Source organism: Mchenga conophoros, linkage group LG16 (assembly GCF_057382185.1).
Source record: "Mchenga conophoros isolate Kocher_MC1m ecotype Shallow Benthic linkage group LG16, M_conophoros_male_GT1.1, whole genome shotgun sequence".
Lineage (NCBI taxonomy): Eukaryota > Metazoa > Chordata > Actinopteri > Cichliformes > Cichlidae > Mchenga > Mchenga conophoros.
Window position 1 is genome coordinate 32,846,776 of NC_140541.1, and position 15,537 is coordinate 32,862,312.

Here is a 15,537-nt window from a genome sequence, read left to right on the forward strand (position 1 = left end):
ACTAGAGAAAGATGAAAACACTCAGCGTTTTTAAACAGGAGCCATCTGACCGCAGGAGTAGAAAATGTCATCCCATTCTTCAATTAGCCTTTGGATGGAAAGAGACAGCGGTGTATCCAGCATATTGATTCTTTTAAGGACTGTGACGGAGACAAATGGAGAGCGAAGGGCCGTCCAAGAAACACATAATGTCACGAATTAGGTGGATGAACACGTACTGTGTTCACCAGTGTGAATCAGAGGATGAGCTTATAACACCCAGCAGTTGGCGACCTGCTGAGGGTTGGGTTCGGGGTTGAGTTTAAGTTTAATCACACTGACAGTTTTTAGAAGATCTTACCTTTCAAATGAATGCTTACACTTTCATTTCCACATTACAGTGTGGCGAGGCATGGTTTGTCAATTAGCTCATCATGCCTCCCCTATTAAACGTGCCGGGACCTAAGGAGTGTTGTTGTTGTAGTATAGTGGATCGCAGGTGAAAAGCTACAGCCGTGAGTTGTAAATACGACAACCTGGAATTAATAAAGGGTGTTAAAGTGCAGTATGTGGTTGGATCTGTCATTCCCGTTACAGTTTTCCTTTAAAACATCCAAAAGGTAAGCTTTTAAACAGGAAAAATTCCATGACTGTTATCTCAACCCAAACCTATAACTGTAGATGGATCACAGGTGAACTGATAGTTGTTAGGAGGTTAACATCAGGAGCCCCACTGCAAAAATTTTAGCTGCAAATGAATTGAATATATGAATAACTGACCAGCTGCCTCACCAGCTAGTCTTCCATACCACGATTGGACTCCAACTCTCTGATCTTGGATGCATTTTACAATCGATGTCTTTGTCTGTCATTTGGGCTCTCTGAGCTCTCTGAGCCCAAATGAACCAGTTCCAGCCAGAGTGCTAGAACCTCACAATAAAGCAAGACAGGACAGGAGGCTCACTGGAGAAGCAGCTGAATGTTAAAGAGTATGGACAAAAGAAGGAAGCCACGTACACGTTATATACCCCTTTGGAGATATAACAGCTCCACTCTTTTAGAAAAGCTGTCTACAAGTTTTTGGAGTGTGTCTGTGGGAATTTTCGCTCTTCTCAAAGATGTTTGACAGGTCAGCCCCGGAACAACAACCCTACAGGATTCATGCTTCATATAGGATTCAATGTTTTGTCCATATAGTGCATGAGGGATCACCCCAGTGCTGAATCCAGGAACTGGCAAACCATTCCAGGTCCCTTTTAGACTTTTTTCAGGTTCCCCGGGCAATGTGCCAGCTGTGGTATGAAAAAAGGGGGGATATGGGTGATATTTGTGGGTTAATTTTATGATGTTTGCAATTATTTTATTATGACAGTATATGTTTTCCGTTGTTGACTTATTATAAGTCTCTTTTGAAAAACTGAATTGGGAGTAACTACTGTCTATACTGGTGGGCGTTGCAGCTTTTGTTGACAGTCTTTTGTATCAGGTAATGGTGGTGAGGAAGCAACAGTGCCTGTACTACCAGACACCCAACAAAGACAGTGTGTATACTTTTAACAATTGGAGTACTTTTCTTAGTTTGACTTTTTTCTTCAGATTTGGCCAAACTGATCTGTCCTGTAAATGAGGTGCAGTAAAGGCCCTCCATTTGTGCTTTCACCACTCAGCCATACCCCACATGTACGATGAATTTTTCACCGGAGCAGTTGTCTCTTTATTGTGTTTTTAAGGTGCTTATTGTAAATCGCTGTGCTTTAAACCTTTAAAATCAACCTATCAGCGGAATTTGAAGAAACCATCCCTATGGCTTTATATGCCATAGGGACATATAAAGCCATAGGGACATATAAAGCCATACATCTAGTATGCTTTGTGTTGAAAAAGTACGACCAAGCTGCACGTTTGTGTAATACCAGTTTGCACCACACAATGTTGAAGTGTGCCAGTGTGAACTTTATTTCAATGAACTTTAAGTCATTATGAGCACATTCTTATTTACAATGGTGAAATGATAGGTAAAGAAAAGTACAAAATAGCAGCACACATCAGAAAATATTCTAGCACACCCACTAGAAAAATACTACCTTTAAATTAACTGCAAGATATCTTCTTTTTCAGGAGGTCCAAAGGAATGGAAAAGCAGGAATTCCTGCAGGAAGGTGGCCCAGCCTGCTGAGTCTAACGTGCCCACGCAGCAGTGGCAGCGGCAGTGGCAGTGAGCTTTCACTCTCCAGCGCTTGCAGTGAATATTCCAGTGGCTCCCACACTTGGGCAGAGGGACGTGGCTACTCAAAGCAGGTTGGTATCATTCACCTTCCATCCATCTTCTTTTTTGTTTGAAAAAAATGTAATTTGCAAAAGCTAATTATGAATGCTATTTCAGTAATTGCAAATATCTCTTTTAATACATAGTGTGCCTCAAGCCGAGACAAAAGGATGAGTACTGGTTCAGTATCCAGCAATCACTCCGCTGCTCTGGAGCACACAGACCTGGGATGGAAGGAAGGTCACATTTTGAAAGGCCTGAAACGTCTTCAAATGTCCAACTCCAAGGGGACTTCCTCCCTTCCATCTGTACCACACTGCAAAGACTGTATGACCTCAAACGAGGGTATATACTCACTTGGTGTCAAGTTTGCCCAGCGAGGGACTACAGCCAAGCAAGTAGCCCCTACAAGTAAACCTTTCAAAGCAGAAACAAGGATTTCCATTGTAGACTCTGATGATGCGGATGACGAATTGCCTAAAGTACCAAACAGCGAATCCAGTGACCTGCCAGCAAAAGAACTTCTAAGCTTGGACAAGTTGGAGGTCACTCAGGAATTTGAAGTAGATCCTGTGAAACTTTCAGGGAACTCTGGTCTGTTTCCTTCACCTGTCACAGACAACTTCTTATTTCTGGAGGGCCCCACAGTTAAACCTGGTGTGAGCCCAACTGATAGCCTTACACATCTGGAGGAAATGAAGATAGATTCACTAGAAAAACATAAAGGCGTAAAGTTGAGTGACAGAAACAATAACCAGGAAAGATCCACTGACCGTAAATCCAGGCTTGATTATGTCAAAGGACAACAGGGAAGAGCGTCCTCCAAACAAGTGGAAGTGGGAACAGGTGATGTTGGCTCATCAGTTCAACATACTGTACCAAGAGCTCTGTGCTGCATGAATGAAGCCAGGCAGCGCAGCTCCTCAATGGAAGTTCCTCATCGCAGAGACCCAATAAGTCAAGCCGGCGGTGACCACCAGGATTATTCCGCCTCAGAATCTCCTCAGAGGAAACCAAAACCTCAACTCTGTGACTCAGCAAGAAAGGCTTTTATTTTGCGGAGCAAGAGTGCAGATGGAGGACCAGAGCAACAAAAGCACACACATTCTCCTCTACATCAAAAGCTTATCAAGGGTCAAAGGCCCAAAGGACAGCCCAGCCCTAACCCTACAGGGAGCAGTGCCCCTAGCAAAAGGACAAATTTAAATAAAGCCCATGGTTCAACCAAGAGCACATTATCTAAAACTGAGAAAGATGAGGATAATTCAGCATCATCAAGTTCCAAGTCTCTTGAGAAGATGCAAAAGTGCTCACCTCTTGTTTCTCCCGTGAAACATTCAAAGATATTTAAGTCTACAGGGGTCAGTGATGGCTTAAAGAGTCCCACAAAATCACAAATAGCCAGACTTCAGTCAAGCAATGACTCTTCAGAAGATGGTATCTATGACAACTTACCATGCTCTCCACGAAAACAACGACGTCAGGACCATGACTGTGACTCAGAACTCAGATCCCTATCCCCGCCGCGACCCCCAGGTCGAACTACTTCTCTTCTTCTCAGACCTAGTAGTGACAGCTTTCCCAAAGATCAAACATCTCCAGGGCAGGCTCAAAGTTCAATGACTGGCCCAACCAAGTTGCATATGCATCAGGTTTCTTCAGTCGTACAACCTCAACAATCCAGTGCAATACTAGATGGTCAACATGCAGCCCCACAAATGGGTGCTGAAGGTAAAATGTACCACACCCATTCATCTATGATACCTCCTGTTGTAGTTCAAGAATCACAATCAGCTTCAGAATCTGTCCGGTTATCTACAGACAGAGCTACCATCAGCTATATTGAAAATGGCGTTCCCTCTGTATTGCCAAATCAGAGCGTCTTGCAAAGATCCCAACAGAGTGTCAGTGAGCCAAAACTCTCGGAAGTCTTACCACCAGCATATTCTAATGCATACTACCATCCACAGACTTCCTCTTCAAGAGCCGTAAAAAGGACTCTTCCTGTAAATGCCAAATCTCACGAGGCAATCGCTGGACAAGAAGCAAATACCTTCCTCATTTTCGGAAGGCAAAACAAGGACGATACGAACCCTTCTGGAAAAAGCATCCAGACCTTTCAGACTTTCACGTGTGACCCCCAGACAATACATGAATCCAGCACTCATGATAACACCCGCAGAAAGATTGAGACCCGGTGCAACTCGCTAGATTCTGAGCCTTCTGTCCAACCTGTTGTGTCAGACAGTGGTGTAATGCTAGACTGGGGATTTGACGAGGAAGGCTGGCTGTTCAAACGGTCTGTATCTGTTTCTACTAGACCTCCTCTTAAACCAGTGCTGGGCATGAATGGGGCCAAAGCTCGTAGTCAGAGCTTTGGTGCACGCTATATGGACAGACCAAGCTTCAACAGATCTGGAAAGGTCCGCACACAGATCAAAACACACTCAGGGAGCTCCTTGAACTCTCTTGGTGATGTCCTCCCAGGAAGTATGAGCTGCTCCAGTAGCTACCACTGTCCAATGAATCGATCCCTCTTAAACAACTTTTTGATTGAAGAGGGACTAGCAGTTCCTTTACATCTGGGGTCCTCCAGTGAAAGACTCCAAAGTCTCAAACTCCAGCGTGAGCAGGCTAGGCGACTTCAGATAGAGCAACAGTTTTCGAGCGCCTTCGGGGAGCCAGTTTCTGAAGAGCCTGAGAGACAAAGCACCATAACTACAATTGAAGAGAAAGTGATGCTCGGCATAGAGGAGAACTTGCACAAGTCTCAGGAACAAGAGCGAACCAGTGAGGTGAAGCAAAAATCTGGATCAAGCTTAGCAAGTTGGTTCGGCTTTCGTAAGAGTAAGCTTCCTGCTCCCAGCAAAAAGGTTGATCCACCAAAAGGAAAAGACGACAAGAGGGAGCAAAAGATCTCATCGCTTCTGGGCGGAAAGCAGACAAAGTCTGACAAGAAGAGAGACAGAAGAAAAAGTGATGGAAAAGACTGGTAAGAAAGCTGGTAAATCAGTGATAAAGGTCATGTTTTTCAGGTTTCCCACATGTCACAAAATCATAAAAATGGAAATTATCTTAGCTTTCCAATAAATCTGCTGTAGGTAACATGCATTTTCCCACCTCAATTGATAAGCATTTTTTGTTAACAAGCAGTGATCAGTGATAGAGAATGTGAGGCTTCATGTCGACAGCCATATACCTGCTTTGGTGTTTGTGATTGCACAGACTAGTCCACAGAGACTTTGCCCTTTAGGCAGACTTCAAAGAAATATAACAGGAATGGCTTATCTTGTCATAATGAAGAAAAAGCCCTGCCTTTCTCTTTCAGGCTGAAATATTTTTGTTCCTATAGTAGTTTAATAAGATATGGCTAAGATCATGTTTTAGCATCCATCTACAAAAAGTCTTCTTAAAAATATCTCTCAGTATTGTTTTTTCCCCCTTAATTTGTGTTGCCCTCACACTTTATTATTAATAACTGGAGTACAATTATTCTGAAATTCTAATGTTACTAAATTACCAGACTCTCTATGTCTGCACATTCTAAATACAATTTTAACTCATGTGCTGGAGTAACACACACACACACACACAAAATTAAGGAGGAGTGTGCAGCTCTCCGTACAGACTCACCAGCTGAATGCTGAATAAATTGTTATCACTACGATGGCCCTGAGGGGTCAAACACTCTCCAGCTTAACAAAAGCAAAAACACCAGCAAACAGAACACTGTAGTTTTCCTTGCTGGTGTTTTGTTAAGTTGCAGTGTGTATATAACAGATGTTTCATTTCAGCTGTCCACAGTAAAGATCTGACACTCAATAAAACAATGAGCTGCCACACATGTGCAGCAGGGAGTTGATGACCAACCTTGCTGAAAAGATATTAATCAATTCAAGCTTTGCAAATTAAGGACACCAAATCAAAACGAATGAAGTTGCTTTCCAATCATAAACAACAAGCTGCCACAATTTTCATTAAAACTGCCTGAGCTGGACGTTAGAAATATGTCTGTTGTTGTTGTTGAGGTTTACATCAATAAGGATGCTGAATAATATACAAAGTGAATCAAAATAGGTGTATTTTGCTTTATTTTGTATAGTAGTACATTAGTATTAAAAGAAGTATACGAAAAACCATTGTCACATTTTTTCACTTAAATTCAACCATATACACAAAAGCATTCATTTTGATCTTTAAATTGGTGCAGAGACCCCGTTTTGACTCTTCTCTGCTTAATAAACTAATTACTGTACTTTTGAGATCTTCACTGCCTCTCACAGTTTCATATATACAATTGATTCATAGCTTTCCTGATTCAGATGACACGGGTCATTTTTTATCAAATGGTCAGACACATTTATGAGCCTCCTTAGCCCTGAGACCTGTTCATACAGAGGCTCACAGCCAGGTTTCAATAGATAGCGGGGTCATTTATCAGCCGACTCACCCCGGGCATCGAGAGTCAATATCACAAGATTTCAGTGTGTGGTGGCGTGTTGACAGACTGTTTTCTTTCAGCTCTGTGGGGAGAAGAGAGTCTCACGATGCAGTGCGGGCATGCATCTCAATGCCCTGCCCGGGTATGTCCCTGAGTGAGATACAAGGACATGCTGACATCATCGGGGACCCGAAGGTAAATTAATCCTTAACTAATCCAAGCAGGCAGTGATTTTATTAGCATGAGATGCATCACAGCAGCAAGAACTGTACCTTTAATGTCCGGGAAAAAATGAAGAAATGGATGAGAGGTGAATTCTGAAATACTGATACAACATTCAGCTGTTGCTTCGGTTGCCGCTGAGGCACTAAACAGAAAACAGAAAAGATTCACAGCCACCAAAACGCTTCCTGCCTCTGGAAGCACACTCACATACTGATGCTGGGTCAGGATCCCTTCAGGTCACAATGTGACACAAAGGCACACAGCTCCCTCCTGATTGTGGGTTTTTCTATACAGGAACATTTGCTTTGAGCAACCAGTGTTGATGAGAACCCAGAGACAAAACTTCAGGTTTTATGTCATGGGGTGAGAAGATGTTGTTCAACATCATTTTGTTGGAATCCTTCTTTGCTTTATAAAAAAGTGTAAAAACCAAAAAAAGTCAGCACGAGGAGGGTGGAGGTATAGTGGTAGCATTAGTCTGATTAAGGAGCAAGTCATTTTCTGTGAGGACTTGGAGACTGTAATAGCTTTGGTTAAATACAATACAAGATCTTAACCCAAACACTGCTTCTAAATTTTTATTTTACTAACAATAGCTGTTTGAGTAGGATTTTGAAAATACACCCCTGTACAACATGTGCAGTAAGGTTTTCCAACCATTTTCTTTCTTTTTTAGTGTGACTGCAGTGACAATGACAGCAGAGCGCATTTGGCTGCAGTCTCTAGGCATCTGAGGAAATCTATAGGTCAGCCTTGCAGAATAAAAAAATAATGCTATAGGAGTGCCCAGTCAGTTAAAATACGACATCAGTATGCGCTGACCAAAAGCCAGATTTTGTTCAGTACTTGATTGTCAGCTGTTTTAATAAATGAGCTAGACTTCAGTTCAAATCCACAAACCATTCCTCCAAACTTTCTGGGAAGGACCCAAATGCAGGATGGTCCATCAAAAAATGAAACCTAAACACATAAAGAAGAAACATGAAGGAGAAACCGACAGGGAAACACTTTAGAAACTGAAACTTATACTAATAAAAAATAAATAAATCAATATTTGGTCTGACCACCGTTATTCTTCATCACAGTCTGAACTCTCTCAGGCAGATTTTTTGTCATTTCATTAAGTAGTCTTCAGGAATAGTTCTCCAGGCTTCTTGAACGACATTTAAAGCTCTTCTTTGGAAAGCCTGAAGAACGATTGCTGAAGACCAATTAAAAAAATTACAAGAAAAATATTTTTTAAGAAATAAGAGGCAGGTAAAACATGTGTACTGTACTTTCTTGTCACAAGTGCCCTGTGTAAGGGCTTGTTTTAGCCACATGCTGAGCTTGAATTAAGTTTCTTACTTTTATTTTGGATCAACTGACTGTTTTTAGGGAGCTTTCAGATAACGAGTCCAGGCTATAAGTAGCAGATGCATGGATTAGCTTTTCAGCTTCACTCTGAGACAGGACGCTTCTGATTTTGACAGCACTATGCAGATAAAAGAAAGCAACCTATTTGTTAAATGCACAAGCTGAAGGATGCATCCTGATCAAAAATGACACCAAGGTTACTCATCATGCTGCTGCAGACCAAAGTAATGCCATCCAGAGTCAGAGACCATGTTCTATTAGAAGGAGAAGATTACATGTCTTTAGTTTCACTCATTGAGTTGGTTCGTCTAACATGGTGTGAGCTCAGTGATTTCAGTGGAAACGTATGCAGTGTTTTCTAAAAGAAACATGCAATGAAAAATTGCTTAATGTACAAATGTATAAAGTTTTAATATCTTTGTTTTTATTTTTCTTCAAAAATACAAAGATGCAGATGATGAACAGAAGATCTGACGGTGAAAATGGATCCACGGTGAAGAGCCCGAACCAGGATGCAGTAATAGGTCAGACTTTTCTCTCCTCTGTTCTGTCACAGTCTCCTTAAATAGTTTTAGAAGCCTCTGACTCGGTACCAATGTAGCAATGTTAATGTGTCTTTCAAACAATGATAGCATTAAGGTTTCATCTGTGCTTACCGTTTTACAGTTTGCAGACAGAAGTGAAGACCAAATTTGACACACATGTGTAAGTCATGAACATGATAAATATGCCATGAGCAGTCAAGCAAACATGCAAAATGCTAAATTTTGTCAGTTTGTGCTTTTGCCGCCACCATATCTCTGTTCATGTTTTTTTTTTTTAAATCGGAGCAAATCATTCCACCGTGGCTTTACACCATGCAGACTTTGCTCTTTAACGGTAGGCTTAACCACTCATCTTCACGGACTCATGCACTAAAAATCTGCATGCCCAGGCTCATCAAATCAGGATAAACGTATTCACTCGAGCTTACTCATGGCCAGTTTTACTGTGAGTGGTGGATCCATGATGAATCTGCTTCAGCTGTTTTGATTCTGTGGACCAAACTGCTGCTGCAACCAAAGACAGCTCACTGCCCTGCAGAGGTGTGAAGCCATATGACGACCATAACGCATGGCTGACACACACTTTTGCTTTCATTCTCACACTGCCCAAAAAGTCTCCAGATAAAAGGAGAAGCTTCAAAACCAGCTCTTTATGAAAAAAAGATTAGCTTGAACCTTTTATTTTAGTCTTCACATTTAGTTTTTGTTTTTACATCTCAACACCACAAAGATTGGAGATTTTCCCCACCTATGTCCATATCTATCCTTTAATTTAACACCTGCCTGTTAGAGATTATTAATGAGACTTACACCTTGCAGCTTTACAGGTATTGTGCACATGCATGTCTGCTTAGTGTAACTCTGTAAGTATTTAAATTGAACTGAATTCAGTGGTCTTTATTGGGATGACTGGATAAAATATTGCCAAAATAATGCAACATTAGCATAATAATACACACCATTAAGATCATATAGAATTTGTTAGGAAGTAAAAGAACATGGGAGTAAGAAGCCTGTTCATTTGAGTCAGTGAGTGAGTTAAATACAGTTTGATTACATATGAAGTAAAAACACACACTGTAAAAAAAAAATTGTAATATAAAAGTATTTTACTGTGTATTTTACAGTTTTGTACTGTTCTTCTAGAATATCATTAAATTTACATAAAGAGACTGTGATTTCACATTTCAAATGTAAATTAACGTAAAATCACTGTAAATGTAATAAAACATAATTTCTTTGTTTTTTAAATGTATCTGTCTGTACATATGCATATTTAGTAGGGCAATCGTGGCTCAAGAGTTGGCAGTTCGCCTTGTAATCAGAAGGTTGCCGCTTCGAGCCCCGGCTCGGACACTCTCGGTCGTTGTGTCCTTGGGCAAGACACTTCACCTACCACCTAGTGGTGATGGCCAGAGGGGAATTATAAAGTGGAATTGTAAAGCGCTTTGAGGTTCTCATAAAGCGCCATATGAATGCAATCCATTATTATTTAAACCAACTGTTAGCTGTATGTTTCTATACATTTAAGTATTATTATTCATTCATTCAGTTTATAGGTAATTTCATTGTTTATTCTCATTAAATTGTTCCTAATTTAATGTTTAAAAGCACTTGAAAAAGGCAAAATCCCATGTAAAATTAGGGCAACAAAGTGTATTTTCATTACTGAAAATAACCGTATTTTCATGGGAAAGTTATTTTCTGTTATTTTCTGGTATTATTTTGGTGCCCCAGCTGCTGGAATATTACTGTTTTTTTAGGATTTTGTTTTTACATTGTGCATTTGTGAGCAGCATAGACGGCAAGTTTGAGCTGAAAACTAATTATTAAGGTTATTATTGTCCCGTGGGACTTTTTTCCCCCTCTGAAATACACCTCTGCACTGTTTAATGTTCCAACACACACACACACACACGCTCGCCCCACCATTTAGTCCAACAATCTCCCTCCAACTGATAGCTGAAAGTTGGTATGCTTGCCATAATAAGATGGGGTGCAGATGTAATTTTCTCATGCAGAGGGCTGCATGGGACTGAAATTTCAATCTTAGTTTAATAATGTTCAAATTTGGGCACACGTGTGGGAGAACGCTCCCTGTAGTGGATGTTTCAGTCTTTGATTCAAACTGGAATATCTCAGCAGCTGCTGGATGGGACGGCAGTGGATTTCATGCATCTGTATACAGTGTACAGATGGATCCTGGTGACTTGGTCAGTCTATACCTTTAGGAGCATACTCAGGCAAACTCTGGTAACTGGCATGTGAGAAAACAAGAAAGATCTGCAGTACATCCATTTTGCAGTTCACCTAACATGCATGCCTTTGGACAGTGGGAGGAACTGGTAGTATCTGAAGGAAACTCATTTAGGCACAAGAAAAACATGCAAATTCCACATACAGAAGATCCCAACAGATCTGGATGTTTCGGTGTAGGCGTAGACGTTTAGTTTGCTTCTTGAACTGCAATTACATTTTTATAATCTGTTATTTTTTTATGAAGCAAGGCCACAGCTGCAAACATGGGTTCATATGGGCAAATCAAACTAATCTCTCTCGTCCCTTTTTCCTGTTATCTGCTGGTTAAAAATTGAAAAATTCTGCATTTTGACCAATTTGGTCCTTAAAGTTCTGGACTGACTGTCCCACTGGATCTGTTCTAATTACCCTTTTGAAAACAAATGCACAGACACATTAGGCTGGAGTGGGTTTTTTTACCTGTGTGATTTAATACCAGAGAATCAAGAACATACCAAAAACACTCATGTTCTGTGCTAGGCTTGGATTGCTGCTCAGTAATAATTCGGTGTAGATGAAATCTCTCACAAAGCAAGTTTAAAAAGCATTTAAGCCTGATGCTTACTAACGAGGTGAAACTAAAGGTGTCAATTTATTTAAAAGCAGGCGAGTGGGAAAGAGATAACAGACGATGAGTAAAACTTTATTTGGCTCTTTCTGCCTTGTGGTCACTCACTAAATTAGAAATAGCGGCTTATTAAACTTTCCACATCACTCCAGTGGAGGACCGGTGACAGACCGTACTGAAATTTCATTGGCCAGAGTGACACCATCGGCGAGGCACTGCAAATATCAAGCATGTTTGATACGGACGAACGCTTGCCCTCGGGGGTTAATCACCTCGTTAAAATTTCAGCGCTGCACCAGCTAAGCACGATCAGCCAAACTACTACTGAGTGAATTAAGTTTGCCTTCAGCTGTGAGGTGAATTATACCACCCAGACTCCAAAATGCTGGGCCTGATGCAGACTCGACAGAGCAGCTTTCAACTTGATGCATTAAAGCGAAGAGGCACAAAACAAAAATACCACAATTAAATTCTCATTTTCAGTCTCATACTTTACTGAGAAACTTTCTGGCTGTGCATTGAAGCCACTAGAGTTTATCTTAGCCACTCCTCATCAAACTGAAGTCTTATTTTAAAATCCAGCTGAGATAAAAACATGTTTTTATTACCCCCTTGTCATGGTCCAACTCATGAGCCATGAAAAGCAATGGCAGAGACACAGTTTAATGCAAATTTGTTAACTAAAAAGAGGCAAAAACTACAATTTTATTAGGTGTGTAAGTCGTCAGGAGTGCTTGAATGTTAACTGTAGGGTGGAGTTTTGTATAAAACCTCAAATAAAAGGTGCACGGTGAATGGAGAGGAAATATTGTGACAGCCAGCTCATAAATGTGCTACAGAGACCAGCCAGGTGCTCCCAGCTGCACTGATTACCAGGAGCCTGCAAGGCAAAACAAAGGGACAAACAAGGGAATGCATAATGCAGGACAGGTTGCTGCAGCTGGGGCGTCACACGCCTGTAAAATTACATGTCTTAAAAGTTTTAAAGTTGTTTGCATGATGGAAATGGACTGGTATTTATTTGTCAGGGTGCGCTCGCGAAGCATGCAGCTTCATAGTCACATCCACCTTCAAATCACCAAGCTCAAGTATTCATAACGGGCAACATCACGGTGGCTACGTCCTTCTTTTATATAGTCCATGTGTTTATCACCAACCAAAGTGCTCATATAACCAAACTAGTGAAACGTGCCACTGACCCGATATGGATAGTCATATGCACAGCTAATATCTGGACAGCATGCGGCGAAACTTTGAATTGTTCGATCCACTATGATATGATTCGTTTGGTTGTTGTCAGGATCTCTGCGGCAGGAGCGGGGCATCCATCATCTTTGCCATAGATTTGCAGCATTCATGGAGTGCCGTATCTGCTCCTTACATAATATCTCCCTATATAACTTACTAAACTATATCATAACGAGTGTGCTGCTCGTTCTGCAGGTAATCATTATTGCCTAATAACAATAGCACCAATAATAATCTCATTTTATAAACCAAAGATGCAAGGCTGGTCATGTAAAAAGGTGCAGGTTTATCAGCCAAGAGACCCTGTTTCATGCCCTGTTTGACTCTCTATTAGCCCTTTTAGTCCTGACTTGGGTCAGCTCGGCACAACTCCATTAAGTCCATTAGGTTTTCGATTAGGTCATAGTACCTGGCACAAAGATCCAAGCAAATCCAAAAATGTGATGTCAACAGACTGCATGCCACAAATTGGCTAACCTGTGGCGTCACCTGATGAGTCATAAGACTTTCTCCTTCACGAAAATCAAAACCGCCCTTTTTGACACTCGGCAACGAGGAAAATAGCTGTACAGAGTCTCGTGAAAAGTCACACACCGAGAGGCAGGTATAACATCACCTTGGCATCCACAACATTTGTGTCGGATACAAATGATGTCATGGGATGTTTGGCTACGTTGTTATAACGAACGTGGAAGTGAGCTCATGTTTGAGGCCACTTCCATTCCCACTCAACAATTAGAGAAAAGTTTAGAAAAAAAAAAGGTTTATATTTGTGATTTCAGAGTATTGGGAGGCTGGGCATACAGAAGTGAGTGATGGCAAAGGAAAAGGCTTTGTATGTAAGGCTGGATGCTAAGGAAGGTGTTGATTGGCTAGGCAGAGAGATCAAGCTGGAAAGAATGTGCAGCAGGTTAGGGTACAAACTCCTTTAACCTCTTAAACCCCAAGCCTAACTGATCTCCTGCCTTTTGCCCCCGTATCAGGGGGCGTTGGGGCTTAAGAGGTTAACCAGCTGCATTTGTCTTTAAGCACCATCCAAAGGACAAGATTACACATGAGTACATCAGAGGGATGACTCAGGCTAAGATGGTTTGGACACGAAGTTAGAGAGGCAAGCCTGAGATGGTTTGCAGAGAAGGAATAGCGGATGTACTGGAAAAAGGATGCTACATATGAAGCTGCCAGGCAGGAGGAAAAGGGGAAGCCTGTAGAGAAGATTCATGGATGTAGTGAAGCAGGACATGCAGACTGTTGGTGTGATAGAAGAAGATGCTGGGACAGGATGAGATGGAGGCAGATGATCCGCTGTAGCAACTCTAAAAGGAGCAAGACGACTGGATTTCCCCTTTCTGGTCTGTGTTTGAATTATTTTTCTGTGATGAGTTTCTCTTTTACATTCAAGTCAAGCTTGTCAGATTTTATTTTTGTTTTCAAGTTGATTTTCACTAACAAGATGCCCTTTACTGAGAGGTGTAAATTGCTGCCCAGCCTTTTGACCTATTAAGATGTGAACATCAATACCTTAAATCAGGGATGTCAAACTCATATTACATCATGGGCCACATAAAGCCCACATTGACCTTAAGTCAAACCAGAGAACCAGAGAAAATGCCCCTTCTGTCAGTATGGAGAAATTTAACTATGCATTCGATCTCAATAAACATAAGAAAAAGAACTGCAATTTCAACAGTATTGAACAGTCTCAGTTTTTCAATGTGATAACGAAATGCTGCTGATAAAGACAATGAAGTGAAAGCAATCTGCAATCTATTTAAAAACAGAAGTTTTTGTTAATTCACAGTAAAACTAAAACAAATAAAATAACATTTTTGTTTTTATTTTGATCCTATGGTAAAAAAAAACATAAAAAACAAAAACAAACAGTTTCTATAAACAATAGTAAATAAAGACTTTTCTGTCATTTAGTTGTTTATCTATTGCTTAATTATTTTAATGCAGTATGAATGGCTGTTGGGTGGTCTTCATCAGTAGGAAAGGCTGTAAAACCTATGAAGAGATTTTGACAATTTGATTGTTGTTTGACACCACTGCCTTAAACTTATCGAACACATACCCTTAAAGATGACCTATTGTGCTTTTTCAATATTTTATGTCATATATAAACTATTCATATTAAACATGGCCAGTGTTTCAAATAATGAAGTCAGTTTTTGTGCAAATAATCCCTGTGAGCCAGAAACTTATATTTTAGACTCCATTAAATGCTCCAATTCTGGCAGGTTTTTTTCTGTTCTTGGCTCTGTATGATGTCACAGAGAATAAGAAGATATCCCTAATATTGTAATCAGGACCCACATTAGTCCAAACCAACTACTAAAATAATTTGTCAAGTGACAGCCAATCAGTTTGCTTAAAAGGGGAGGAGCTAAAATGGTTGGCTTTGAAGTATGAAGTCGGGAACTTCTATAGTGAGTAAAGGATTATTTTGAACTGTAAATCATGCAAAGCTACTGCAGTAGAGTCAAAAAATGAAAATACAGAGCTGGAAAAAGCACAGTAGGGACACTTTAAGTGAAACTTTTCTGCTTAAACAGAAACCATGTCATATTATTTTTATGTGTATGCTATATAATTTTTAAATACTAAGTAC

General features: G+C 40.6%; 1 protein-coding gene and 1 long non-coding RNA gene across 5 annotated transcripts in view; one reads left to right on the forward strand and one right to left on the reverse strand.

Moving 5' to 3' along the window:
- LOC146557151 (nck-associated protein 5-like) overlaps positions 1-15,537 on the forward strand; it is a 106,763-nt gene that overhangs the window by 73,334 nt on the left and 17,892 nt on the right. For 3 of the 4 annotated variants that reach the window (XM_085250139.1, XM_085250141.1, XM_085250142.1), the window contains exons 8-11: positions 2,098-2,277; positions 2,392-5,237; positions 6,767-6,881; positions 8,716-8,791. In XM_085250139.1, the coding sequence (XP_085106265.1) occupies positions 2,098-2,277; positions 2,392-5,237; positions 6,767-6,881; positions 8,716-8,791 (3,217 nt within the window). Of the gene's footprint in view, positions 1-2,097; positions 2,278-2,391; positions 5,238-6,766; positions 6,882-8,715; positions 8,792-8,933; positions 8,973-15,537 lie in introns of all 4 variants that reach the window. The other variant, XM_085250143.1, reaches the window with a different exon arrangement.
- The window catches only part of LOC146557152 (uncharacterized), a 38,880-nt gene that overhangs the window by 14,412 nt on the left and 8,931 nt on the right, over positions 1-15,537 (reverse strand). The gene's annotated exons all lie outside the window — the stretch shown is intronic.